We start from the raw sequence: 27,865 nt of genomic DNA on the forward strand, positions 1-27,865 counted from the left end.
AGTCTGTAAGGGCAAATTAAAACTGCTAGAATAAAGCAGTTTTGCTTATACACTTGTATGAAGATTGGTATTCACTGCTAAAATGAACCAGTTTATACTTTCACCACTGGTGTGTGAGGTCTCCCTGAATCTTCAATGATAATGAAATTACCAACTTTCAATATCCTTGGCAAAATGGTCAGCTGATGATTTTTATTTGTGTTCTTTCATTACTAAGATGAAATGTTTTATCGTATTTATTGGCCATTTGTACTTCTTTTTTTTTCTTTTTAGGCTACTTAAATGAAGCAGCGGGAGTGAAGAAAGAACAAAGAAGTCTATAACTGGTTGTGATCAATTCATTGTAAATACAACCTCCCTGGGACTAGCCTGTGTTTCTGTTTTTTTTGTGAACTGTCAGTTTATGCACCTGACTTATCTTCTACAGGTCTCAGATACCTTATAGAGTGCTCTGTATATAGAAACAATTAAAACCCTTTGTTATAAATCATTGTGGCTGGGAACGGTGTCTCATGCCTGTAATCCCAGCACTTTGGGAGTGTGAGGCTGGCGGATCACCTGAGGTCAGGAGTTCAAAACCATCCTGGCTAACATGGCAAAATCCCATCTCTACTAAAAATACAAAAGATTAGCTAGGCATGGTGGTAGGCGCCTGTAATCCCAGCTACTCAGGAGGCTGAGGCAGGAGAATCTTCTGAACCCAGGAAGCGGAGGTTGCAGTGAGCCGAGATTACGCCATTGCATTCCAGCCTGGGCGATAGAGTGAGACTCAGTCTCAAAAAACAAACAAGAAAACAAATAAATAAATCATTGCAATTTTTCTTGAGCTTGTTTGCATGTAAAGTATGTCTTATTTGAAGTCAAAAGTTTAATTTCTTTTTCTTTTTTTTTTTTTGAGATGGAGTTTTGTTCTTGTCACCCATGCTGGAATACAATGGTGTGGTCTCAGTTCACTGCAACCTCTGCCTCCCAGGTTCTCCTGCCTCAGCCTCCCAAGTAGTTGGGATTACAGGTGTCTGCCACCACACCCAGCTAATGTTTTGTATTTTTGTTAGAGATGGGGTTTCACCATGTTGGCCAGGCTGGTCTGTCTCAAATTCCTGACCACAGGTTATCCACCCACCCTGGCTTCCCAAAGTGCTGGGATAACAGACGTGAGTCACTAGGCCGGCCCAAAAGTTTAATTTTTATGTAGCTAAATGTAATCTTTCATGTGGCTTTTAATGTATGAAAAAAAAATCTTAAGAATTTTGAAGATATCCATGTTTGTTGCAACAAATGGCTAGTTATAAAATCACTCATATTGGTCTCCAATTAAAGTAATTCAACTTATCTCCGAACTCTGGGCATTTCTTATATAGTAAGCATTTTAAGGATTTGGACATCAAAATATATGGATCTCCTCTTCCGATCTTTATGATGCTCTCAGCTCTTAAAGACAGCGTTATAACCATCACCAGGGCATTTATGATGATGGCATGCAGCAAACAATGAGGGGAACAAGTGCAGCATTCACATTCAGAAAGCACAGAGACAAACCAAGTGCATATCTTTTCTTCAGCCCTTCCCTTCCACAAACGGATTACCTTCAATGCAGGCAGGCTGAAGCCATCTGTAAAGTTATGCGCTTCCTCTTCTGAAATCTGCTCTTCACTAAGTCCAAGTCCCAGTTCCTTAAAAGGCACCACACAGATGTAGTTGGTTACATTGTCACTCTCAGAGTTCAGGGGGTAGGTTAAATTAGGTTAAGGCAATCAACAAAGCCTTTTCATGAAAGCATAAAAGATACAGTGAAATTCTCCTAGATCATATTTACTATTCTGTATTCGAAAATTTTGCATGAGATTTACAGCAGTTTTTAAATTAATTTTAAATATCCAATATATTAACATAACACGTCAGATAGAGAACACTTGTGAAAACAATTTTTAATGTCTAAAATATTAAAAGTTCAGCTCTTCAAAAGTGTTAAAGTAGTATGTATTTATTTCTTCATTTATTTGAGATGGAATTTTGCTCTGTTACCCAGGCTGGAGTGCGGTGGCACCAGCTTGGCTCACTGCAACCTCTGCCTCTCATGTTCAAGCAATTCTCATGTCTCAGCCTCCTGAGTAGCTGGGATTACAGGCATGTGTCACCCAGCTAATTTTTGTATTTTTTGTAGAGATGGTGTTTTGCCACGTTGGCCAGGCTGGTCTCGAACTCCTGGCCTCAAGTGATAACACTCACCTTGGCCTCCAAAAGTGCTGGGATTACAGGCATGAGTCATTGCGCCCGGCCCTGTTATTTTTGACACCTGTCTTTCGAAGCTGTTATGTGCACTTTATTGTGTCATGGTTCAGGGCCCTCACTATGCTATAGCAAATACTCTTCTCAGTCTGCATACTGCAGGACTTCATTAGTTGAATGTTCTTTGAAATATACAGACTGATGTAAGTGGCACTAGGCCTGTTCTATAGACTACTGTTAGGTTTCCTCTGCTCTTCTCATTACAGACACTTCAAAATCAACAGTGATTTTTCCCTTTAATTGTTTTTCTAAATAATTATATCCATATAATTCTTGATGGTGAACTGTCCTTGCATTTCTAACATATTCCTATTTGGCTATATTATAATACTCTTTTGATACAAACCAATATTAAATTTATAAATATTCTATTTAAACAATTTGTATCCCTATTTGTGAGACTGGTCTATATTCTTTGTAATAAACTAGTTTTTATTCTTTGTAATACAACATGATTTGGTATTGAGATTATAGTATTTTCATAAGTAAAATGATACAGAGAAACTTTCTAATCTTTTCTATAGTCTGAAATTTTTTAAAACTTTAAAACCATCTGGATCTGGTAGTTAAAAAATTTTATATTCACTTTGTTTTTGAATAGGTGATATATTCACAGAATTCAAAAATCACATGGTATTAAGGGATACAGCAAAAACTACCTTCTGCCTCTATTCCTTAGCCATGTAGCTCCACTATCCAAATGGAAAGGCAATTCCTGTTACCAGTACCTTTGAAGATTTTTTATACATACATACATAAAAGCAAATTCAAATATAAATGTGTATCTGGAGATATGTAGGTATATATACATGCATATAAACAACTATACACATTTATCACTGTATAAACACACAGTTCCTTTTATGCACAACTTGAAGGGTACAATAAATACCGATCCATGCACTTTGCGTTTTTTTTTCACTTAATATAATTTGGAGATCCACAATAGAACATTAAGAACTATACTACTGTTTTAAAAAAGTTTCATATTTTCCATTGTCTACATATAAACCAGGTGTTTTCTTCTTAAAATTGAGTATTCTTTATCCTATGTCCAATCTCTTTAAGTTTTAAAATTCTTCCTATGTTAATTTTGCAGATTTTTATTTTGATAAGAAATGAGGCTGGGCTCAGTGGCTCATGCCTATAATAATCCCAGCACTGCGGGGGGGCCGAGGCAGGAGGATCCTTTGAGCCCAGGAGTTCGAGACCAATCTGGGCAAAATGGTGAAATCCTGTCTCTACAAAACGCAAAACAATTAGCCAGGTGTGGTAGCGTATGCCTTGGTCCCAGCTAGTTGGGCGGCTAAGACAGAAAGATTGCATGAGGCTACAGTGAGCTGTGATCATGCCACCACACTCCACTGTGGGTGACAGAGCAAGAAAGACCCTGTCTCAAAAGATACAAAAAGAACCATTTTTGCTATATTTTCTTTCTTTGTTTTTTTTTTTAGACAGAGTCTCATTCTGTTGCCAGGCACCAGGCTGGAGTACAGTGGCATAATCTCGGCTCACTGCAACCTCCGCCTCACGGGTTCAAGCAATTTTCCTGCCTCAGCCTCCCGAGTAGCTGGGACTACAGGCGCACGTCACCATGCCCAGCTAATTTTTGTATTTTTAGTAGAGACAGGGTTTCACCATGTTGACCAGGACGATCTCGATCTCTTGACCTCGTGATCCACCCGCCTCGGCCTCCCAAAGTGCTGGGATTACAGGCTTGAGCCACCAAGCCCAGCCATTGCCTACATTTTCAAAGTTGCTGCTGTGGAGTTGCATACTATCCCTTACAGTTATTTTAATGTCTTCCACATCCACGGTTACCACTGTGTTCTCATTACTAATCTTGTATATTGCTGCTCTTTACTTTGTTCAGGCAAACAAGGGTTCAAGGATTTTTACATATATATATATATATATATATATATATATATATATATATATATATTTTTTTTTTTTTTTAGACATAGTTTTGCTCTTGTTGCCCAGGCTGGAGTACAATGGCGGGATCTTGGCTCACTGCAATCTCTGCCCCCCACGTTCAAGTGATTCTCCTGCCTCAGCCTCCCGAGTAGCTGGGATTATAGGCATATGCCACCAAACCTGGCTAATTTTTTGTATTTTTAGTAGAGATGCGGTTTTTCCATGTTGGTCAGGCTGGTGTCAAACTCACGACCTCAGATGATCTGCCTGCCTCAGCCTCCCAAAGTGCTGGAATTACAGGTGTGAGCCACTGCGCCCAGACAGGTTTACATATCATACTGGTCTTCTCAAAATGATTGGTGGATTCTTTTTTAGTTTAATTTATTAAGGTTTCTTGTATGGAGAATATGATCTGGTCCCAGGCTACCTCTTAGTCTCATTTCATACTCTAAACTCCAACTTACTGTGCTCAATTCATGATGGCCTTCTTTCTATATTCCAATCATGCTGAATTCATCCCTGCCACAAGATCTTTATACTCACTGGTCTATCTAACTGGCATACTCTTTCCCCAGCTCTTTCTCATCAAGCAAGCCTCAGTTTAAATGCCAGCTCCTCAGTGAGGTCTTCCCTTACCATCTAATAAAAAGCAGCACTCCACCAGTCATTCTCTATCCTATTCCCCCGGTTTTTTTCTTTATAGTAACTATTTTATCTGAAAAATCCCATCTGTCCATTTATTATTTATCTACTTATTTATTTATTTATTTTTGAGACAGGCTCTCACTCTGTTGCCCAGGCTGGGGTGCAGTGGCACAAACACAGCTTACTGCAGCCTTGATCTTTGGGGCTCAAAGAACACTGCTGTCTACCCATTCAAGTAGCTGGGAGGGCAGGTATGTGCATGTGTGCCACCATACAACTAATTTAAAATAATTTTTGGAGGTGGGGTTAGAGACAGGGTCTCACTATGTTGTCCAGGCTGGTCTCAAACTCCTGGGCTCAAGTAACCCTCCTGCCTCAGCTTCTGACAGTGCTAGCGTTACAGGCATAAGCCACCGCACCCAGACCATGTTTTATTGATAATTTTATCTACTACAAGGTAAGCTCCATGAGAGTAAGAATCTTGTCTATGTTGTTCACTGCTAGGTCCCCAGTTTCCAGAAAAATGGCTGGTACAAAGAACTCATATAATCTGCAGTTTTTAATAGGCTAGCCCTCTCACTCCCTAACCCACATTGAACTACAAGCTCCGTAAGGCAGGGATCATGTCTATTATGTTTATCACTGTATGTCTAGTGATTAGCATAATGCCTGGCAGTCTGTGCTCAATAAATATTTACTGAATGACCAACAGTTCACATGCCACACTGTCATATCTCTATTTCCTTCCACATGTTTTTGCTTCCTTCTACCTGCAATGTAGACTCTTATCATCCTCATGGCCAACTCCTATTCATTCTCTGAAGCTCAACTTAGGTGTCACCTCCCTGGAAGCCTTCTCTGACCCCATAAGCCGGCCCCCTGCTATGTTGGAAGGCACCCATGGCACTCATATCATATTATGAATACTAATTTCTTTATTGATTACATTCAAAAGTCTTTAGAAGTAGGTAGTACCTGTTTTTTTTTTTTTTTTTTTTTTTTTTTTAGACGGAGTTTCGCTCTTGTTACCCAGGCTGGAGTGCAATGGCGCTATCTCGGCTCACCGCAACCTCCGCCTCCTGGGTTCAAGCAATTCTCCTGCCCCAGCCTCCTGAGTAGCTGGGATTACAGGCACGCACCACCATGCCCAGCTAATTTTTTGTATTTTTTTAGTAGAGACGGGGTTTCACCATGTTGACCAGGATGGTCTCGATCTCTCGACCTTGTGATCCACCCGCCTCGGCCTCCCAAAGTGCTGAGATTACAGGCTTGAGCCACCGCGCCCGGCCGAGTACCTGTTTTTACTCAGTTTTCCTAGCACCTGGAAGAATGATTGACCTATAGCAGGCCAGCATTTAGGCAATGGGGGGACAAAATGGGCAAGTTCTTGCTAAAAATTAAAATGCTTTCTCTCCATTATGTGTGTGTGTGTGTGTGTGTGTGTGTGTCCATTTTATATATGTGTGTGTAGATACACATAAATATGTATACTTCATATGTATATGAAATTTCCATATACATATATAGAAAGAGAGAAAGAGAGAGAGAGAGAGAGAAATGGTTTTAAGTCGTAAGTCCTACAGTCAAGACACAACTTCATCTGTTAGTAGTTGTATGATACCACACAAGTCACTTAATTTCTATTTTGGTTTTCTCATAAAATGGAGATAAGAAAATCTAGCTATAAAAGGATATACAAGGATATGATAGAACATAAAGCACCCTGTAAACTTTAAGTATTATATTTATTAGTGCTGCAATACCCAGCATCCTGAAGTGGCAAAGTTGTCTTTTTGCCTTCTATTTAGTCAGAATTTAACTTATCTACATGTCTTTACTAACATAAAGCTTTTATATGTCTTTACTTTCTGGCTAATAGAACTAATTTCCTATTTTAATAAGGTTAAGCAACAGACTTATTGTCATGTAGTCTCTGAGTGCTTACGCTAGATGCTATCTGATCACTTTACATGCATTAACTCATTTGATCCTAACAAAAATCCAGTAGGGAAGATCATGTTATTACTACCATCTTAAACATGAGTAAAGCAAGGTACAGAGAAGTTAAGAAACTTGCTTAAGGTTACTGACAACTCCACTGATAGCCAGTGTTTGAACTTAGCCATTCTGCTCCTAGAACCTGTTTTTTTTTTTTGAAAAGGGAAGGATTTCTAGTTGCCAGTTTATTAACATGCCATGATGCAAATCTGCCATGTTAAGAAATTTTTTAAAAATGTCAGACCTAGCAAAGCCAGGCTCTTTTTTTTTGAGATGGAGTTTCGCTCGTTACCCAGGCTGGAATGCAGTGGCACGATCTCGGCTCACCGCAACCTCCGCCTCCTGGTTTCAAGCAATTCTCCTGCCTCACCCTCCCGAGTAGCTGGGACTACAGGCGCGTGCCACCATGCCCAGCTAATTTTTGTATTTTCAGTAGAGACGGGGTTTCAACATATTGACCAGGATGGTCTCGATCTCTTGACCTCGTGATCCACCCGCCTCGGCCTCCCAAAGTGCTGGGATTATAGGCGTGAGCCACCGTGCCCGGCCAAGCCAGGCTCTTTTGACTTCATTCTTTGGATGACTAAAGGAAGAGACTTCAAGTTTTTTCCTTGTTTTTAAAGCAGACACACAAGAGCAGAATTGCTTCCTGTCTGTTATTGTCACTCCCCCAGGAATGCATTTCCAGTTTTAACATAGAAGTGATGATGGAAATTAGTTTCAAAATAGCCAATCTCATTTTACAGTAAACTTTCACAAGATACAACTATAGTATCTATAATACCAGGACTCCAGAAACATAGCTTATTTTCATATATAAACAGAAAAGGATATTTTTTCAGCATATATAGGGTAGCTAGCCTTGCTGCTTGGAAGTTGGCTCTTACAGTTCGGTAGACAGCTTTCCGAAGACCGATGAGATGCTGATTTGGATGCTGTCCAACTTTATTAAATGGGCAAGCAGCACTGACCCTGTCAAGCAAACTTGAAAAGTAAAATGTGATACAACTGTACAGGTGTCCTAAAGTTTTTGTTTCCTAAATCCACAATTCTATTAAATGTAGAAAACAAATTCCTCTTTCATGATTTTCACTAGAAAATGATTATGTCAACTCAGGTCTCATAAAACAGTCATTTCTGTGAAAATATATATAGAGAGAGACAGTCACTAAAAAAAAGGACAAATAAAAAATTAAAATCTCAAAGAGCAAAGGCTTCCTCTGATGTGGGGAAACAGTGGATTCTGGCTGAGATATAACAGAAATGTAGAAATATTTATTAAGAATTCACATCCTTTTTACATTGACACTCTGCTTACTAAAATATATTAAAGAGGAGCTATTTTATATTCAGTCTTCAAAACCTACATCCATAGGAAATATAAAGACCTTAATTATCAACACTTTCAAATTCTTAATATACATTCACATATGTTCATTACATATGTTACTGATCATATTTTGGTCACTTGTACAGAAAAAAATACTGTATAGAAATACATTCTGTACATTCATAAAAGTAGGGCAAAATTACTTACCCACCTGCTGCCACTGGCACTTACCTACTCAAAATGAAGTAGGGGACGTGGAAAGATAACAGGACCAGTGGCCAACAGGGGAATGCAAGTAGAAAGGCAAAGTAAGTGTTACTACACAGTAGCATAGCTACTTTCAAAGCTGTTCAAGAGGAAGCACATTTGATGGCACTTCCCGTAAGAGTAATGGGGAGTATCTAATTTGTAAAAATGACATACAGTGTATTACATTTCATAACTTACAGTATGCATGAGTAAATACCTGGTTATCAGATAATTTTTTTGACCTAAGCAGTAATCTTTCCCAACAGTAAAACAAAATATTGGCATTTGTAAATTCCTTATATTATAACCACAAAGCTGTAAAACAAGACACTTAACTCAAAACTTTAAAAATGTTAAACCACACTAAAATGTATTCAGGCATTAAACATCTATAAAAAGCAAATTTTTAAAAAATCAATAAAAAGCATAGGATGATGACTGACAGGCTTATGTTACGACAAGGGAATGAAGACAAAAAAGGTTTCAATTATTTGCTAGAGAAAACAATTTGAGGCAGAAAAAGAAGCATTAATGATTCCAAAAATGGCACTACTGCTTGTGCTCCATTTTACTAAATTGGTTCTAAAAACTAATTTTGAAAATGTCTAAAAAATTGTGATTCAAGATTTATTATTCCTCATTTTTCAACCCATTATCCAGTTAGATAGAGACAAATGAAGCACAATTTTTTTCAAAATGTTTTCTCCCTGCTCGTCAACTGAATGGGTAGAAGGCATAATCTGGAAGCAAATCATGTCTAACTGGCCCACTTTACCTCTTCATGCAAATTCCATGGGTATAGGTAAAGTTGGAAAATGACACAAAGCACAGAATCCTCTATACATGCCTAACCATTAGTTGAACACAAAGCCACTTTGTTTAACCAGTCAGTCCTCTCTCTAAAACAAAAAGGAACTATTACTTAAGTGTGATTTTTTTAAACTTTTAAAATTTGACATTCGAACAACTTAAAATGTGCTATCCTTTAAGTCAATAAGTAGACTTAAACTAATGGAAGGACAAAAATCAGCAGATGCTAAGGACTTTCATACCTTTTTTTGTTTGTTTGTTTTGAGACTAAGTCTTTTGCTCAGCGTAGACAGAATCTGTTGTCTCTAGTTGTGCTGACCAAGCTGGAGTGCAGGGGAGCAATCTCAGCTCACTGCAGCCTTAACCTGCTGGGTTCAAGTAATCCTCATGCCTCAGCCTCCTGAGTAGCTTAGACTACAGGTACATGCCACCACATCTGGCTAATTTTTTATTATTTGTAGAGATGGGGCCTCACTAGGTTGCCTAGGCTACTCTTGAACTCTTGGGCTCAAGTGATCTGTATGTCCTGACCTCCCAAAGTGCTGGGATTATAGGTATGTGCCATTGCACCTGGCAGACTTTTATACTTTGAGAAGAAAGAGATATGATAAAATCTGTCTTATGTCTTGGAATTGTGTGTAGACCACAAAAGAGTAAAGAACAAGATAACTACTGGGAGTCTTCCATTTCTCTGTTCCATGATTTTCTAGAAACAGTGTTTAAGTCAAGATTGTGTAGTATTCTAGAGCAGAACAGAGTGAAGGATGTGATGACTACCAGAGGTTCTTCACTCCCTCTTTTCATGATTTTCTAGATATAACTAATTAAGAGCTATGAATGTTCTTTACCATACATTTACTTTATCCTACCTATAGATTGTAAAAGTTATATAGGTTATATGAGTTATTAAATATGCTAGCATACAACTGCCATCTGTTAAGTGTTTGGCAGGTGTCCAGTGTACTGCAAGCAGGCTTCAGAATCAGATGGAATGGAAATGAATATTTACCACTTATAATTCTATGCCTTTAGTTGTATGCAAAAGTGACTAGCATTGTATAAGGAACATAGTTGGTACTCAATAAATGTAACCTTCCCTTTAATAATAGATTAAGTAGCCAGTATATCCTACAGCTTAATATACTTACAGCTAGGTTGGTGAATATTTAATTTCCTGTGAGACTGGGAAACATCACTGTTTGCATGATATTCAGAGAGTATCAGTGCTGTAATATCTGCTAATATTTACCTAAACAGTTATTAGCACATGTCAGGAGTTTTCAAAATGAATTTGTAGCAGATATGTTTATCATAAAAAAGGCATTTGAAAGGGAGTAAAGGGAGCAAGCATTTACTGGGTAACTACTGCATGTTAGGCTCAGTATTAGACATTCTATACATATTATCTCATATAATCACATGGTAACATGCAGAAATACTCATAACCTCCAATGCACATTAGTTTCTCAAAGTAGATAAGCAGAATCATACTACATATTAAATCTAGCACATAATATATTTATTCCTTCACTTAGCAGTTAATTGACTTTAGTAAATACTAAAGAGAAAAGCACTTCTTTCCTATAAATGCAACACAGAAATGAAAATAGGTAATAAATATTTTCCTTCATGGAGTAGAAAATAATCATTTAAGAAATAAAATAAAAAATGAACTCACAGTGTAAATCCTCTGGAAATCACTTCGGTTTCTTGAATGAGACGTAAAGCTTTTCTCACGAGGTTAGTAAAAGCTCGGCTGTTCGTGGCCATATCTTCCAAACGAACACTGTATTTTTTTAGGGTCATTTGTAGTTTGGCTGTCCTCCATAGTCTCAAAGCTCTTATGACCAAATACACAAATAGAATCACTCCCCATACCAGCCAGGAAGACACAATCCACCAGGTGGGAAGCATAACAAGCAAGCTAATGAAGGCAAATAGCATTGAGACATCCCTGGGAACAAGAAAGGAAGAAAATGATAGCCATCAGATTAGAGAAAGAAAGGTGAGTTACTTTAATCAGTAAAAGCGAAATTTAAATTTAGGTTTACTGAAGAGGTAAAATGCTAGTCTCTTTGTAAAGCATAACTTAAAAAAATACAACATTTAAGAAGATGATGTGAAAGATTCTTAAAATACCTCGCAACTAGACAATAGTGCTTACGTATTAACATCTAAGCTGATAAGTTTAAGTAAGAACATTAGAAACACGTATCTTCTGGAATCAGGTAAAGCTGATTCCACAAAAGAAACTCAGAGAACTTCTCTATAGGTGGTAATTGAATGCTGGGCAGCACCAACAAAAGGCCTAAATATACAGTCTCCAGACTAGAAATACCACCTATCGCCTGCAGGATAAAATCAAACTTCATTAGCTCAGTCTACATGATCCTTCAGCTGGCCCAGATCATGACTTGACTCAGATCAGCATCCCAGCCGTCAACTCCAAGCACCGTAAACCAAAACATCTCTTCCTTCTCTTTCCTTTTTTGCCTGGTGTCATCTTATATTTAATACCAAAACCCAATCCTTCAAATCTTCCTCTGACACCAAATTTTCAGTGAAGATTTTACCAATTTTACCAACAATTGGCTTCTAATTCGAGCCAATCCCTCTGTGTGACCCCAAAGCAACTGTTACATTTCTCTTTAAAAAATAAAAGTGATAATAAATAAAAAAATAGGTGTCTTCTGAAACAACTTTTTAAAAATATATAAAAGATATGGAATCCTTAACCTAAAAAGCAAATTAGAGATTTTAAAATCCAATTTTATAGATCTAAAAGTAAAAATACTGTTTCAGAGATATTATAAATCCCTTTTTCCTAAAATCAAACTTTATTTGTATAGAAACACATACTATATCAATAATATGCATACCTTTTTCCAATTAGAAATTATATATACTTGATGAGTAATTGTTTGAATAAAGTTCTCAAATTTTAAATAATCATCATTATTAATTTGGAATATACATACTTACTATGACCATGATATGGACAAGCTTTGTACTTTTATACTGCTTTAATTGAAATAAAAATATGTACACATCTTAAAATTCATGTCACTTACAAATCTAACAGACTAAAATACATCTTTAAAGCAATGAATGCTTTGGTGAAAATGTGTCTCTATAAGAAAGAGGGGGCCAGGCACAGTGGCTCACACCTGTAATCTCAGCACTTTGAGAGGCAGATATGGGAGGATCATTTGAGCCCAGGAGTTCGATACCAGCCTGGGCAACACCCTGAGACCTTGTCTCTGAAAAAAATTCAAAAATTAGCCAGGTGTGGTAACATGCATCTGTAGTTCCAACTACTCAGGACGCCGAGGCGGGAGGATCACTTGAGCTGGCTGCAGTGAGTTGAGATCACACCACTGCACTCTAGTTGGGTGACAAAGCAAGACCTTGTCTCAGAAAAGAAAAAAGAAAATAAAAGAAAGAAGGGAAGATAAGGGGGGATGTGTCTGAAAATAGCTGAAAAACATCTTTGGAAAGAGTTATAGTCATACTGCAAAGAAAATCACATGCAAGAATGTTTCTTATTAAGTATTTTCCGTAGCCAGGTACAGAGTCTCATGCCTGTAATCCCAGCACTTTGGGAGGCTGAGGCAGGCAGGTCACTTGAGTACAGGAGTTCAAGACCAGCCTGGGCAACATGGCAAAACCCTGTCTCTACAAAAAATACAAAAATTAGCCAGGTGTGGTGGCATGCTCCTCTAGTCTCAGGTATTTGGGAGGCTAGGGCGGGAGGATCACTTGAGTCTAGGAGGCTCAGGCTTCAGTGAGCCGAGATTATACCTCTGTACTCCAGCCTAAGCAAATTTGCCCTAATTTCCTTTAGAATCCTTTACTTTTTAAATGATACAGGTAATACCATAAAGCAAAATCTCATCATAAATTTTTATATATTAATAGTAAACTCTAAAGTCATTTATAGGTCTCATAGTTGCTTGGTTATATTTGTGGTTAAAGGAAACAGTAAAGTAGTAAATTCATAAAAACCAAATAAAATAAAAACCTATGGTTCCTTCTATCAGCTTCTTAAATTCTCATATTTTTGAAGAATAAGATGCTTTACTTCTGCATGATCATATCTAAGTGACTGCAGAATGAAGCATTTGTCAGCGTGACAGGGAAGGCATAAATCCAGAACCTTAAGGCCAATGAATGTTACTGCCTATATAACTTGAATAGTTTGAGCAGTGATCTAGTGCATTTCTTGACTCATTCCTCCCTTCTACGTCAAATTTAATAAAGTACTTTAACAGAAAGAAGACATCAATCATTCTTTACATATAATCCCTTTTTGTTACACATTCTTTTTTTTTTTTTTTAAATAGATTATTGGGACTTCTGCTCTAGACCCAAATAGTTCAAGAGGTTGAAAAGTTCTAGGATGGTCTGAATCATCAAATCATGTTCCCTATGATCTTTTCTCAGCCAACACAGTCAGAATCAACTGCCTACTTCCATGTCCCATCCTATTCTTGGTCTACAATACGGTTATGATAAAAGCTATTCATTATAAAGAAACATAAAGAATAATAGGTTTGCATGCACCCTTATGCATAGGTGTATGGGTAAAATAAATTCTTTTTTTGTTTAGAGACAGGTTCTCGCTCTGTTGCTCAGGTTGGAGTGCAGTGGTATGATCATGGCTCCCTGCACCCTCCAACTGCTGGGCTCCAGTGATCCTCCCACATCAGTCTTCCAGGTAGCTAGTACTACAGGCATATGCTACCATATCCAAAATCATTTTTTAATGTTTTGTAGAGATGGAATTTTGCTATGTTGCCCAGACCTGTCTCAAACTATTGGACTTAAGCAATTCTACCACCTCGGCCTCCCAAAGTGTTGGGATTATAGGTATGAGCCACTGCATCTGGCAGAGTAACTTTTCAGCACTTGTTATGCCCATTTGCTAGGTTGCTGAGCACAGAACTAACTTCAATGAGTTGGAAGTATATAATAACCAAATTGGACTTTTTCCTAGCTTCACTTTAAATAGTATTTACTTTAGAAAGGCACTTTTGGCCGGGCGCGGTGGCTCAAGCCTGTAATCCCAGCACTTTGGGAGGCCGAGGTGGGTGGATCACGAGGTCGAGAGATCAAGACCATCCTGGTCAACATGGTGAAACCCCGTCTCTACTAAAAATACAAAAAATTAGCTGGGCATGGTGGCACATGCCTGTAATCCCAGCTACTCAGGAGGCTGAGGCAGGAGAATTGCCTGAACCCAGGAAGCGGAGGTTGCGGTGAGCCAAGACCGCGTCATTGCACTCCAGCCTGGGTAACAAGAGCGAAACTCTGTCTCAAAAAAAAAAAAAAAAAAAAAAGAAGGCACTTTTCCCCCCCATATCATTACTTTAATTCTACTGCTAAATGTATGGAATGTTTATGTCTTTATAATGGAGAGCATGATGATGGGTTTCCTCTGCTAATACTCTATATGTAAGCAGTCAAAGAATAGGTATTTTTTGGACAGTACCAAATATTAGGGGTTGCCAGGGAGCAAAGTGTTGGAAGGTGTCCATTTTCCTGTTGTTGAGATTGTCCTGCAGACAGGATACTGGGATCAAGTAGTTCAATCAGCTCCACATCCTCTTGTAACAGGACTTCCTGTTGCAGGATGGTATGCAATGAGTCGAGTCGGAATCCAGTATCCTTGCCATTAGAATACCAGAAAAGAGGTATTAATACATATATAATATTGCATTAAACACTAAGCTCCTAATGTGCTAATAAAATTTAGTGGTGTTTATTTTCAGAAGATATTTTAAGAAGAAACCATAGTCGAATCTACCTTCAGTATGATAGATAGATTTTATTTTCATTGGACATGTGAAACAATAAAGATTGAGGTAGACATTATTGAGCCATCAGATGTAAAGTAATTACATATTAATAAACCTGTCTAGTTAAGCCTAATTAATTAAACTGCTAGGGTACAACATGAAAAATATAATCCTATAACATAAAAAATGCTGTCCCTGAAACTGTAACAATATAGCCAATATTTAAGAATTTTATCAGCAGGATCAAGGCCTCCTAAAAATAGATATTCAGATATTCAATACATTATTAAGGAATGTAATGTAAAATCACACATTTGCATAGCACTTTATAGTTTACAAAATGCCTTCACATATACCAGCTCATTTATTCCTCCCTCTCTTCCTTCTGTTCATCTATCAAGGAATATTTTCTATAAGCCAGGTACCATGCTTGACACTGAAGACACTAAATGAACAAGATATGTAAGTATCTGTCCCTAAAGTCCTAAAAAGTAAACAGTTGCAATATAACATATAAAGGAGTGTGATGAAATACACCCAGAGCACTATGAAAATGGCATAAAGGGACCAAGCCTGTAATAAAGTCAGAGAAAGTAAAAGAGGTGAAGCCTGAGCTAAATTTTAAAAGATGAACAAGAAGTGACTAGACAAAGGAGTTGGAGAAGTGGGATGATACAGGATAAAAGCCTTTCTAATTTGAGGAAGTGTGAGTTGTCTGATATTAGATGATATTACTAATAGATTGTGTGCAGAGTATACACAGTAGAGAGGTGAGAGATGAGGTAGCATTGTTAGAGAAGACAGGTGAATTCTCATAGTAACCCTGTGATATACCTTATCATCCTCCTCTCCATTATATATGGGAGAACACCAAAGCCCAAAGAGATTAAGAATTTTGATTTCAAATCCTAAGCATTTGGTAGCTGTGTTTCCCTGCATATAGTCTGCCTCAAAAGAAAATTTAAAGTTGTTTTTTGTATTAAATTTAAACAAATAGAGGCTGGGTGCAGTGGCTCATGCCTGTAGTCCCAGCACCTTGAAAGGCCAAGGTGGGTGGATCACCTGAGGTCAGGAGTTCGAGACCAGCCTGGCCAATATGGTGAAACTCCATCTCCACTAAAATACAAAAATTAGCCAGGTGTGATGGTTGTGGTGGTGGCATATGCCTACAATCCCAGCTACTTGGGAAGCTGAGGCAGGAGATCTCTTGAACTCAGGAGGTGGAAGTTGCAGTGAGCCAAGATTGTGCCACTGCACTACAGCTTGCATGACAGAGCAAGGCTTCATCTCAAAAATAAAAAATTAGTACTAGAGTGATCCTATTATATGATCAAAATAAAGAGAACAATGGACAAGCCCATTTGCAATTAAAGTAAGTCCCATTAGGTCTACGGTGTGAAGGCAACAGGTTTGCTCTTCTTAATTTAATCATTCCCACACCACACATTCTAGCCCTAGCTGATCATAATGAGGACTTCAGTAAGAATGTGGTGAACCATAAATCAAGCTGAGCCCATGACCTCTTGATCAGGGTTATATGCCACTTTTAGAGAAGAAGACTTTTAATATTAGGTGCATTTAGATAGATTTTATTTATCTTCAGTGCAAAAAGAGACCATCTTCTCAATGGAATGTTGATCCTTCTTTTAGCCTGATGTGGCTTTTTTAAAAACACCTCTGACACTCTGCATGTACCTCTGCAGCACTTTTATGTCGCATATTTGAACAATTGTCTCTTCTCTCTTCCTACAATTCTGATTCTAACATTAGGAACCACTTAACTATTTGACATGCCACCCCACTTCCATAAAGACAGGGCAACACAACTCACTTTATACTATTGTTCAGAGGGGAGAAAAAGGAGGGCAGGGAGATCGGGCACTGTAGCTTTTTAAGTAATCTCTGAAATTGATCTTACTACTTGGTTCCCCAATTCGACACAGCCCATATTCAATGCAAGTACTAAAACTCAAACTTTTGCTACAAAAGCTTTAAACCATACCTTTTATGAGACTTCTATGTACCTATATAAGGTAAGTTTAATGAAGCCTAACTAGATGAAGGCTAAGGCTTACAGAGAGTGGAAAAACCATTAATATTCAATGGGAGCACGCTCTCTTCACAGATAGAGATTCTGCTTAATCAGTTACTCACTTTCTTCAACACCATTCCCTGGCATCAGACTCATGTGTAAACTGGGGTTACACCTTCCCAAAACCAACCGACTTAGAGGAAGTATTAAAATCATTAGGAATATCTGATTCGAGAATGTGACAAACCAGCCAGGTGCTGTGGTTCACCCCTAAGTGCTTAGGGGTTGCCAGGGAACGAGTGCTCAAATCCAATCCCAGCACTTTGGGAAGCTAAGGCAGACAGATCACTTGAGGCCAGGACTTAGAGACCAGCATGGCCAACACAGTGAAACCCCAGCTCTACTAAAAATACAAAAATTAGCCAGGTGTGGTGACATGTACCTGTAGTCCCAGCTACTTGTGAGGCTGAGGCAAAAGAATTGCTTGAGCCTGGGAGGTGGAGGTTGCAGTGAGCCAAGATGGTGCCACTGCACTCCAGTCTGGGCAACAGAGCGAGACTCTGTCTCAAAAAAAAACAAAAAACAAAAAGAAAAGAAAAAAGAAAGAATGTGACCAACAAACAACCCACAATCATCTATGCATTCACATAAACTGGAAAGGTACCAAAACACTCCAAATAACTAAGACAGTGTTATCTTAGTGATTAGATTGCCTCATACAGAGGAAAAACTTGAACTATATTCTGATTATAATAGCTGTTTAAATTGAATCAGATTAATGAATTAAGTTTCTTAAAGAAAAAATATTACTCTTTGATTTAAAAAATATGAACTGCAGAAAACATGTTAACTGTGTTACAATGTAACAATCAAACTACCAGAAAAATTGACACCTCAAATTAAGAAACATGCCATGACAGTTCTATTTGGACTGGGAGGTCCAGATCCAGGTCTCAAACAAATGAAGAAATTGAAAAGGTACTAACTGTGATCAACTAACAGGTATCACCTGCATAGCTGGAGGTTCTATGCTCCTAGGAGGTATACTATGTAAACTTTGGCACATTTTCAACAAGTCTGACTGCCAAGCTTTGTATCCTTGAGTGTCTAGCTTTGTATCCTTGCTCCACAACTCAAGCACATTAATAAGCTCTCTGTGCCAGTTTCCTCTCCTGCAAAATGGGGATAATAACAGTACCTACATTACAGGGTTGTAAGGAGGATTAATTAAGTCAGTATCTGTAAAATACCAAGAAGAGTGTTGGGCACATAGTAAGCACTGTGTGTTAGCTGTTACTGTTGTTACTACCTATGCAATAATTAATAAAGAAAAGCACATGGTGGATATAATACAATACAAAAACTTATAGAACAAAACATAATTTTTGCTAGATTGATACAGAAAATAAGAGCTATAATAGGCTGAAGTTTTGGGAAAGCTTTGAGAAAAAGCTAGCAGAGCTTATTGAAAAGATTCCAATGGATCAAGAATAAAAACAAAGAATTCCATCACAGTATAAGAGCACAAACATAGACATACAAAATAAGTATGGAATAAAGGAAAATGAAGACTGGGTTCACTGATACAAATGCTGGTGGACAAAGCTGGAAAGATAGGTTAGGACCAAATTATGCAGACTCTAGTGCTGAGGTGACAAATTTGGACTTGATTTGATTGATAAGATCTTTCTAGGATCTAAATAGGGATGTGGCATGAGAAAGTGTTTAGGAATTCCTTTCTGCCTGGATGGAATGAAAGGGTATGAGAAAGCACAGATAAAAAATTAAGAGATTTTGATTTCTTTTTCTTTAGGGATGAAGAAGGGAACTTATTCATGTGTCTGTATTCTTTAAAGATCTTACACACTTTGTAATATCACAGTACTATTGATATAAGGATCAAATGAGATAACATGATCAAATGAGATAACATGTGTGAAAGCACTTTATAGGCTAAAAAGCACTTAAAAAGTGCTATTACCACTACCATCACCATTGCTATAAAGGAGTTTTTTTTAATTCTTAAGAAAAGTACTATAAAAATGAACAATAGTAAAATGTTCGGATATCAAAGAGCAATTGCCAATATTCTTATAAAAGAGAAGAGAGCCTGCTTCAATATCTGTATAGCTAACAACATTTTAAATATGTCATAATCAAGGGGAAAAAGTCAAGCAATCTCACACCCAAAGCCAACTTGGCAATTTCTTGTTCCATTACTAGTAAACAATTCCTTATGTATGTATTCTTATAGTTCTCCATAATACAGGCACAAAAGGGATGCATATAGAAGCTGGTACTTTATAGCGAAACATCACATAAAACGTGGTCAGTGACACAGAACCAAGAATGAAAGACCAGGCCTAGGCAGACTATGACTTAATCACAGAACAATGTATACGGATCCATATACCTTACCACAGTCCTAGTATCACTGAAGAATGAGATGGCTCCACCTGGATAAAAATGACATTCTATGTAGATGATAAGACACTTCATTGACCTTCTCAATACACCTTCAACAAAGATGAAACCCTGAACAAAGAACTTGACAATTTGGATTGCTAAAAAAGTAATTTTAGTCAGTCAAAAAATAATAATTCTTGAGCTAGAAACGTTGTATGTTATAGCAGAAAGAGCAGGGGCTTTGGAACTAAGGGCACTGGGTTCAAATTCTGGCTCTATCACTTTCTAGCTAAACATTTTTAAACAATTCACTCAGTAAGTTATTAAAGCAAACTGAATTATTATTTAGTGAAGTACACTAAATCTTACAGTGTTGTTTCGATTACCAAATCAAAATGTGAAAGCACTTTGTAAACAATCTCTTTACAAATGTTAATTTACAAGAATGATAATTCCTAAGGTCACAGGCCAGCAGAGATCCTGAAATCTACTTATTCGTAACTACATTACTCCTTCTGGGAGCCATGAGAGTCACATAACTTGAATTTTTAAATTATACTCCCTGAATTTTGTATTGTTAGGATGTCAGAAGGTTGAAGTATTCCCCCTCTGGAGTTCTGTTAACAGCAGAAAGTAGAAAAAACAAAGCCTCACAAAAATCACAAAGACCCTTGAGGTTGACTGTTTCGAGTCTTTGGGAAATTCTGTGATTTAACAGATTGAATTGATCCCATTAATGACATATTCCTTTACCTATGGAGAGGAATACCTGTCAATGGATGAAGAGGTCAGTAGTAAATTAGGGATCTAACAGATAAAGTTTCAATAACTGTCAGAATATTCTATTCTGAGTGGCTAACAACCTCTTATAAAACTATCAACAATGCCAGTAAGCCCAAATTAAAGGACCCTGAGCAGAATCTCTAATACAAATCAATTACTGCCCGAATTGATAGTAAAGTAAATTCTGATTGACCAATTCTTTCACTAATAACCAAGAATCCTGAAAAGTGACAAAAAGAAGTGACCACTTACCAACTTGTGAAGTAAGTCATCTTTCTTATTGCACTGAGAAAAAAAAATCCAACTTTTGATGGTTTCAGCCACTTTTAACAGGATGCCTTGCTGAAGGAGATGAATGACATTGTATAGGATTATTAAAGCATACACAAACAGCAGAAAAACTTCAAATTACTTACCTCCAATCAATCAGAATTTTTATCAGAAAAGGGAGAAAAAAAATTGTCCAGGTTATATATTTTGTCAATTATGTCTCGGCCTCCTTATTAGTCCAAATTTTGTTGCATATCAGAATCACCTGGAGATTTTAGTTAGAAACATATTCTTGGGCCCCCAAACTAAAGATTCTGATTCAATAGACTTGGAATGAGGCCTGAAAATCCAATTTCTAAAGAGCAGGCAGAAGTCTTCCTGATGCAGCCCATTTATTCTTGAGACTATGTACTATCTATGTCAACATGATGATAGTATCTATTTCAGAATGGAAAACCATAGAGTGGTTACAAGTTCTGAAATATTAAGACCATTTCATTCCACAACTCTAAGTCAAAAAGATACTTTGATCATTTTAGAAAAACTGTAACATATTGAAATAAAAGCTTTACTATTGAATCAACCAAAAACTCAATTTACCTTAATAGCCCATTCCTTGAGCATGCCAGTAAGTGGAGTTTATATTCATTGAGAGATTAATATATCCCAGGTACTGCAAAGGGTCATGGGAAAAAAGATAAATACATGTAACTGCTGTTTTCAAGAACTTAGTATAGAAGAAGAGACAATATTAAGAATTACAAATCAATGTAAAGTCTGAAAAAGTGTTAAGAGGAGGTCAGAGAGGAGATAACACTGGAGCTGAGCCCTAACAGATGAGTAGAAATTCAACAAAGAAGGGAAGAATGGACCGAGTGCAGTGGATAACGCCTATAATCCCAGCACTTTGGGAGGCCAAGGCAGGTGAATCACCTGAGTTTGGGAGTTCGAGACCAGCCTGACCAACATGGAGAAACCCCGTCTCTATTAAAAATTAAAAATTTGCCAGGGTTGGTAGCTCATGCCTATAATCCCAGCTACTCGGGAGGCTAAGGCAGGAGAATCACTTGAATTCAGGAGGTGGAGGTTGCGGTGAGCCGAGATCACACCATTGCACTTCAGCCTGGGCAACAAGAGCAAAACTGCATCTCAATAAAAAAAAAAGAAGGGAAGAACACTTCAGTCAAGGGAAGAGGATGAAGGAAAGAGTATGAAAGCACATGGCGTGGGGATGGCAGCATAGTCCAGGACAGTTAGGACCCAAGAGAAGATGGAATTAGTAAGGAAGTTAAAACAGTACATGGAGACAGGTTTTAAAGGATCTTAGTCTTATATACCATAATAATATGAACATTATTCTGTACATTGTGAGGAGCTACCAAAGATTTTTATGCAAGAAAGTGAAACAATACAGAAAAATAACTTGCAATAGTGCAGAGGCTATACTGGCAGGGAATGATTGTAGACAAGAAGCATGATTAAGAGGATATTTAAGGCTGGGCACCATGGCTTACGCCTGTAATCCCACACTTTGAGAGGCCAAGGCAGATGGATCATGGGGTCAGAAGTTTGAGCCCAGCTTTACCAACATAGTGAAACCCTGTCTCTACTAAAAATACAAAAAATTAGCCAGGCATGGTGGTGGGCACCTGTAATCCCAGCTACTAGGGAGGCTGAGGCAGGAGAATTGCTTGAACTGGGGAGGCAGAGGTTGCAGTGAGCCAACATTGTGCCATTCAGCCGAGGTGACAGTGCGAGGCTATGTCTGAAAAAAAAAAAAAAAAAGATGATGTTTAATAACCCAGCTAAATAACAATAAAGGCCTTTAAATTAGGTAATGAGTACAAAAAGGATCATGAATCAGAGTTAGATTTAAGAGACATAGAAGCTGACTGGATGTATCACTTGATGACCAAAGCTATGCCATGCAATTGGAAATGGTATGGCAACTGAGAGGGTGGTAATTTGGCACTATTAAAAAGAACGTTTTTTGTTTGTTTGGGGGATGTCTGAGGAAAGTCCTATTTTAGACAAGTTGAATCTGAGCTTTGTGGGGCACATGCAGATGAAAATGTCTAACAAGCATCTGGAACTCAGCAAAGCCTGGAGAATGGACATCAGTGGCAAGAAAGTATATGAGATTCCCAGGGAAGACACCAAGCCAATAAGAAGCCAGCTGCTAAAACTCTATGGAATGAATTTAAGAATAATCACAAGAAAAGACACCAGAAAGAGACAGAAGAATTATTTATGTTAAGAATACCAGGGCAGACTACTTAACAACTACTAACAATCACATGCAAAAATAAAGTTAAAAAAGAGAGGGCAATTAATGCTAAGGATGGTTTCATTAATAACTCATAGAAAAATGGCTTTTCAAAGGAAATAATTGATACTTCACTTCTTGAACACAATTTTCGGAGCAATTCTAAACATATATTCCCTGACAAGGAGCTAAACAATACAACAGCTTTCTAAAATTTAGCTGTCTTCAAATTGAGAAAAAAATTGGCCAGGCACAGTGGCTCATGCCTGTAATCCCAGCACTTTTGGAAGCTGAAGCAGATGGATCACTTGAGGTCAGGAATTCAAGACCATCCTGGCCAACATGGTAAAACCTAATCTCTACTAAAAACAGAAAAATGATCTGGGCTTGGTGGCCTGTGCCTGTAATCCCAGTGACTAGGGAGGCTGAGGCAGGATAATCGCTTGAACCCAGGAGGTGGAGACTGCAGTGAGCTGAGATCATGCTACTGCACTCCAGCCTGGGCAACAAAGTGAGACTCTTGTCTCAAAAAAAAAAAAAAAAAGGAAAAAATTCATTTTAGAAAAATATAGATCCTACAGTTTAAAAGACTGTCTTAGAAATGTGCAATATGGTTGGGTGCGGTGGCTCACACCTATAATCCCAGCACTTTGAAGGGCCAAGGGAGGAGGATTGCTTGAAGCCAGGAGTTTGAGACCAACCTGGGCAACATAGTGAGTGGCAATTTTTAAATCTCTACAAAAAAGAAAATTAGCTGGGCATGGTGGCACATGTCTGTGGTCCCAGGTACTTGGGAGGTGGAGGTGGGAGGATCACCTGAGCTGAAGAAATGAAGGCTGCAGTGAATCGTGATCATATGACTGCACTCCAGCCTGGGTGACAGAGGAAGACCCTGTCTCTAATAAATAAATAAATAAATAGGCCAGGTGCAATGGCTCACACCTGTAATTCCAGAACTTTGGGAGGCCAAGGCAGGTGGATCACAAGGTCAAGAGATCGAGACCATCCTGGCCAACATGGTGAAACCCTGTCTCTACTAAAAAATACAAAAATTAGCTGGGCATGGTGGTACACACCTGTAGTCCCAGAAACTCGGGAGGTTGAGGTAAAAGAATCTCTTGAACCCAAGAGGCAGAAATTGCAGTGAGCCAAGATTGTGCCACTGCACTCCAGCCTGGTGACAGAGTGAGACTCTGTCTCAAATAAATAAATAAATAAATAAATAAATAAATAAATAAATGTGTAATATGAAGACAAAACAAACTTTCTAGACATATGATAATTTTTTTGAGATGGGGTCTTGCTATGTTGGTCTCCAACACCTGGGCTCAAGTGGTCCTCCTGCCTTGGCCTCCCAAAGTGCTGGGATTACAGACATGAGTCATTGTCCCTGGCCTGGTAATTTTAAAAAATATCCTCTGACGATGTGTTGTGGTTGTTGTTGTTTAATGCTGTGACTATATTTTTATCGTTCTTCAATTTCTGAGGGGATTCAATTTTAAACTCTCACTTGATTTATTTATAAACTAGTGGCATTTCTATATATAAAAATACTTGTCATAAATGACAATAATACCTATAAAACCCAAGTTCGTATCAAAACAAAACAAAATCTTAGAGGTTAATGACCATCTGCTGTTCTAAGACTATCCCCTAGCCATTCTTTGTTTTGTGTTGCCAAGTAACCTCAAATCCAAGCTTATTAAATAGCCTATTATATGTATCTACTAGGTTTTGCTTTCAAAACTCTTCCCAGGAACATTCATACTTAAAAGGGGTACAGGGAAGAAATGGTATAAACGGAGGACTACGAAAACTGGTTCCGATCCATGTGAGTTCTCACTCTAACTTTTACCTCCTGGGTGTTAGTCAAAAAAATCTCTAGTATTTACCTGGCTGTTGCAAACAGGCCAACTAGGTTACCTCACATATTAGGTGTTTCTGTAAGAAGATTGGGGAGAGGTTCCTTCTGCCAATCCATGCTTCCCTACCTATCACAGTGGAGTAAATGACTAATTGAAAGCTTTAAATGCTCCTCTCAATAGTGATAAAACACTGATTAAACTGGAATGCTCAAGGAATGAGGAAATCTGTTTATATTTTTTATATTAAATTATAATTTTTTTAGTTAAAATTAAAATGTACTGGAAACGCACACAGAGGTTAAGAACATAAACTCTGGACATAAACTACAGGTTCTAATCCTAACTCTACCGTTTATAAGCAAAGTAACCTACAGTGTTTATAATCCTCCTATGCTTCAGCTGTCTCATCTAAAAATAGAGTAAATTTCTTTCTTTTTTTGTTTTTTTTTTTTTTTGAGACAGAGTTTCACTCTTGTTGCCCAAGCTGGAATGTAATGGCGCCATCTCAGCTCACTGCCACCTACGCCTCCTAGATTCAAGCGATTCTCCTGCCTCAGCCTCCCGAGTAGCTGGGACTACAGGCACCTGCCACCACGCCCAGCTAATTTTTGTACTTTTAGTTAGAGACGAGGTTTCACCATGTTGGCCAGGCTGGTCTCTAACTCATAACCTCAGGTGATCTACCTGCCTCGGTCTCCCAAAGTATTGGGATTACAGGAATGAGCTACTCTACTGTGCCTGGCCTGTGAATTTCTTATTTTAGTAAACATGGCTTGCAGAACATAAATATACCTAGAAAACGCATTTTATAGAACATAATTAATGGAGATTTTTCTAGTATCTCAGCCTGACAATGCTGGACATCGACTATGAGATATTTACTGTATAAAAGCATGTAATTCTATAGATAAAAAAGGCACCAGAAGTTATATTCACTCCATTATATACCCCTGAAACTATGTTTAAGAAATATCAATTTGCTTTCTTGTAATTAATGCTGTTTTTTAAAAAGAAGATTTAAAGAGAAAAAATCCAGTTAGTAGAGGATTCCTATTAGTTGTGTTGTTATTAAAGTTTTAGTGTATTTTTCCAGTTTCACTTGGATAGCATCAATGTTTAAACAAATAATATATTTTAATTCTTTACCAAATTAATTTCCTCACTGGATATAAATCGCCTACAAAATATTCCAAAGCAGTAAAGATTCATGTTTATCTAAACATAAAGTATTGTACTGTTGATGAAATAAATAGTTTTAGGCAACATAAGGAAGGACACGGAAGTGCTTAAGAAGTATCTGAATAGCCAACAAGGGAAAGTGGAAAAAATTCAGCCATAAAGAATGAGCATGCTTTCTTACTTTTGGTAGGACTCTTGTAGGAGGCTTCTGTTGTCCCTCTGTTGTGCATTTTTCTGTTTTTGGTGACAGGGAAGAACATATTTCAAAGTCTGTGTGTCCCAGATCTTGTAAGTATTGGTAAAGTGGAGAATTCTGAAAAAGACATAAAACAAAGCAAATTTCAAGATCATTATTTTAAAAGTTTCAGAGGCCAAACTCAATATGACTTCACTATTGCAACTATTATACCCAAATTCTCTAAAGCTTCTTCTATAAGAACTGAATTATCTGTTACAATACAATGCCATTTAACACAAACAAATCAACAAACAATTCAACAGAGGAACCCCAAAAAAGAAAAACTCTAAATAAAACACACAGTTTTTTTTTAGTGAGTACCACCAGCAAGATGAATTTAAAAATATAAATAGATTGTGAAATAATTTCATTGCCCAAATTTTTACAGTCTTAGAGCAGACTGCTTCAAAATAGCCAATGTTAGTTATAGATAGTTTATAAGACAATGTTATTACTCAAAGCCAAGAAGAATTAAACAATGATTACATAGTATGAATTATAATTTTATAATCCCATCATATACTTTAAAGCATTCAAGCACAAATACATATTCTCTACCATATGCTCAGCACTGTGAACAAACTTAAAACTCTTCAAGAAAGTTACCTTAGATAAGCTATATCTCACATACGAGCATATGGCAAATAGGACAGAGTATGGCTAACAAAAGCATTAGAACACAGAGGTTAAGAATACAATCTGCTGGGCATAGTGGCTCACACCTATAATCTCAGCACTTTGGGAGGCCAAATGGAATGGATCATCTCAGGTCAGGAGTTTGAGACCAGCCTGGCCAACACGGTGAAACCCTGTCTCTAATAAAAATACAAAAATTAGCCAGGTGTGGTGGCATGTGCCTGCAATCCCAGCTACTTGGGAGGCTGAGGCAGGAGAATTGCTTGAACCCAGGAGACGGAGGTTGTAGTGAGCCGAGATTGCACCACTGCCCTCCAGCCTAGGTGACAAGAGTAAAACTCCGGCTCAAAAAAAAACAACACAAAAAAAACCAGTCTAAGGTTCAAAGCCCAACTATGCCTCTTACTAGCTAAATAATCAGGCAATTTAGAATCCTTATGTGCATCAGCTGTCTCATCAAAAAAATAGCAGTAACAGCAATTAGTTCATAGAGTTCTTATGAAAACTAAAATTAATATAAAGTACCTGGAACAGTCCTTAGCACAAGGTAACCATTCCATTTATATTTTTAACTATATATAAGCTAAGTGGAAAGAGCACAGATTTTTGGAACAGACAAAAAAAAAAAATCACCCCAACCCCATCAAAAAGAAATGTCAGTGTCACTACTGGATGAAAATCTACTGGACAACTATTTCTGGATAAACAGCATGCTTTAATTTTAACTTTCAACCTTCTCTAAAGCATACAGATGGTGACATTTTAAAAAATAAATCTTAATTCCATTCAAAGAAGTATTTAAATCTCCAAAATGACTGTTTATTAGGTTTTAGAGATAAAACAACAGGAAAAAATAAAAAGGAGCAACCCAGTTAAAGTACTATGTGGCAAAATCTTAACTTACTATTTTGCTTTCATCTTCTCAGTTAACGTTCACAACAAACAATGAAAGGTATTATTATCAGCATTAACATTATTATTTTTATTCCAATTCTACAGATGAGGAAACAGGTTCACTCAGTTAGAGAAAGCAGGATTATACTACACTACCTAAAATAAGAAACAGCCCCTTCCATGTCTAGTGAGGAAGACACTAAAAAGTTACTTATAGTTCAGTACAAATACACCAAGCAAGTTAACAATGTTAGGGA

General features: G+C 37.6%; 1 protein-coding gene across 13 annotated transcripts in view; it reads right to left on the reverse strand.

The window, feature by feature from the left end:
• The window catches only part of VEZT (vezatin, adherens junctions transmembrane protein), a 91,145-nt gene that overhangs the window by 34,721 nt on the left and 28,559 nt on the right, over positions 1–27,865 (reverse strand). For 4 of the 13 annotated variants that reach the window (XM_003929578.4, XM_039471704.2, XM_074402399.1 and 1 more), the window contains exons 2-7: positions 26,022–26,153; positions 20,513–20,602; positions 14,733–14,908; positions 10,920–11,195; positions 7,687–7,824; positions 1,587–1,734 (exon numbers count right to left, since the gene is read on the reverse strand). In XM_003929578.4, the coding sequence (XP_003929627.1) occupies positions 1,587–1,734; positions 7,687–7,824; positions 10,920–11,195; positions 14,733–14,908; positions 20,513–20,602; positions 26,022–26,153 (960 nt within the window). The other 9 variants (XM_010340169.2, XM_039471703.2, XM_074402398.1 and 6 more) reach the window with 5 other exon arrangements.

The sequence above is a fragment of the Saimiri boliviensis genome, chromosome 7 (genome assembly GCF_048565385.1).
Source record: "Saimiri boliviensis isolate mSaiBol1 chromosome 7, mSaiBol1.pri, whole genome shotgun sequence".
NCBI lineage: Eukaryota > Metazoa > Chordata > Mammalia > Primates > Cebidae > Saimiri > Saimiri boliviensis.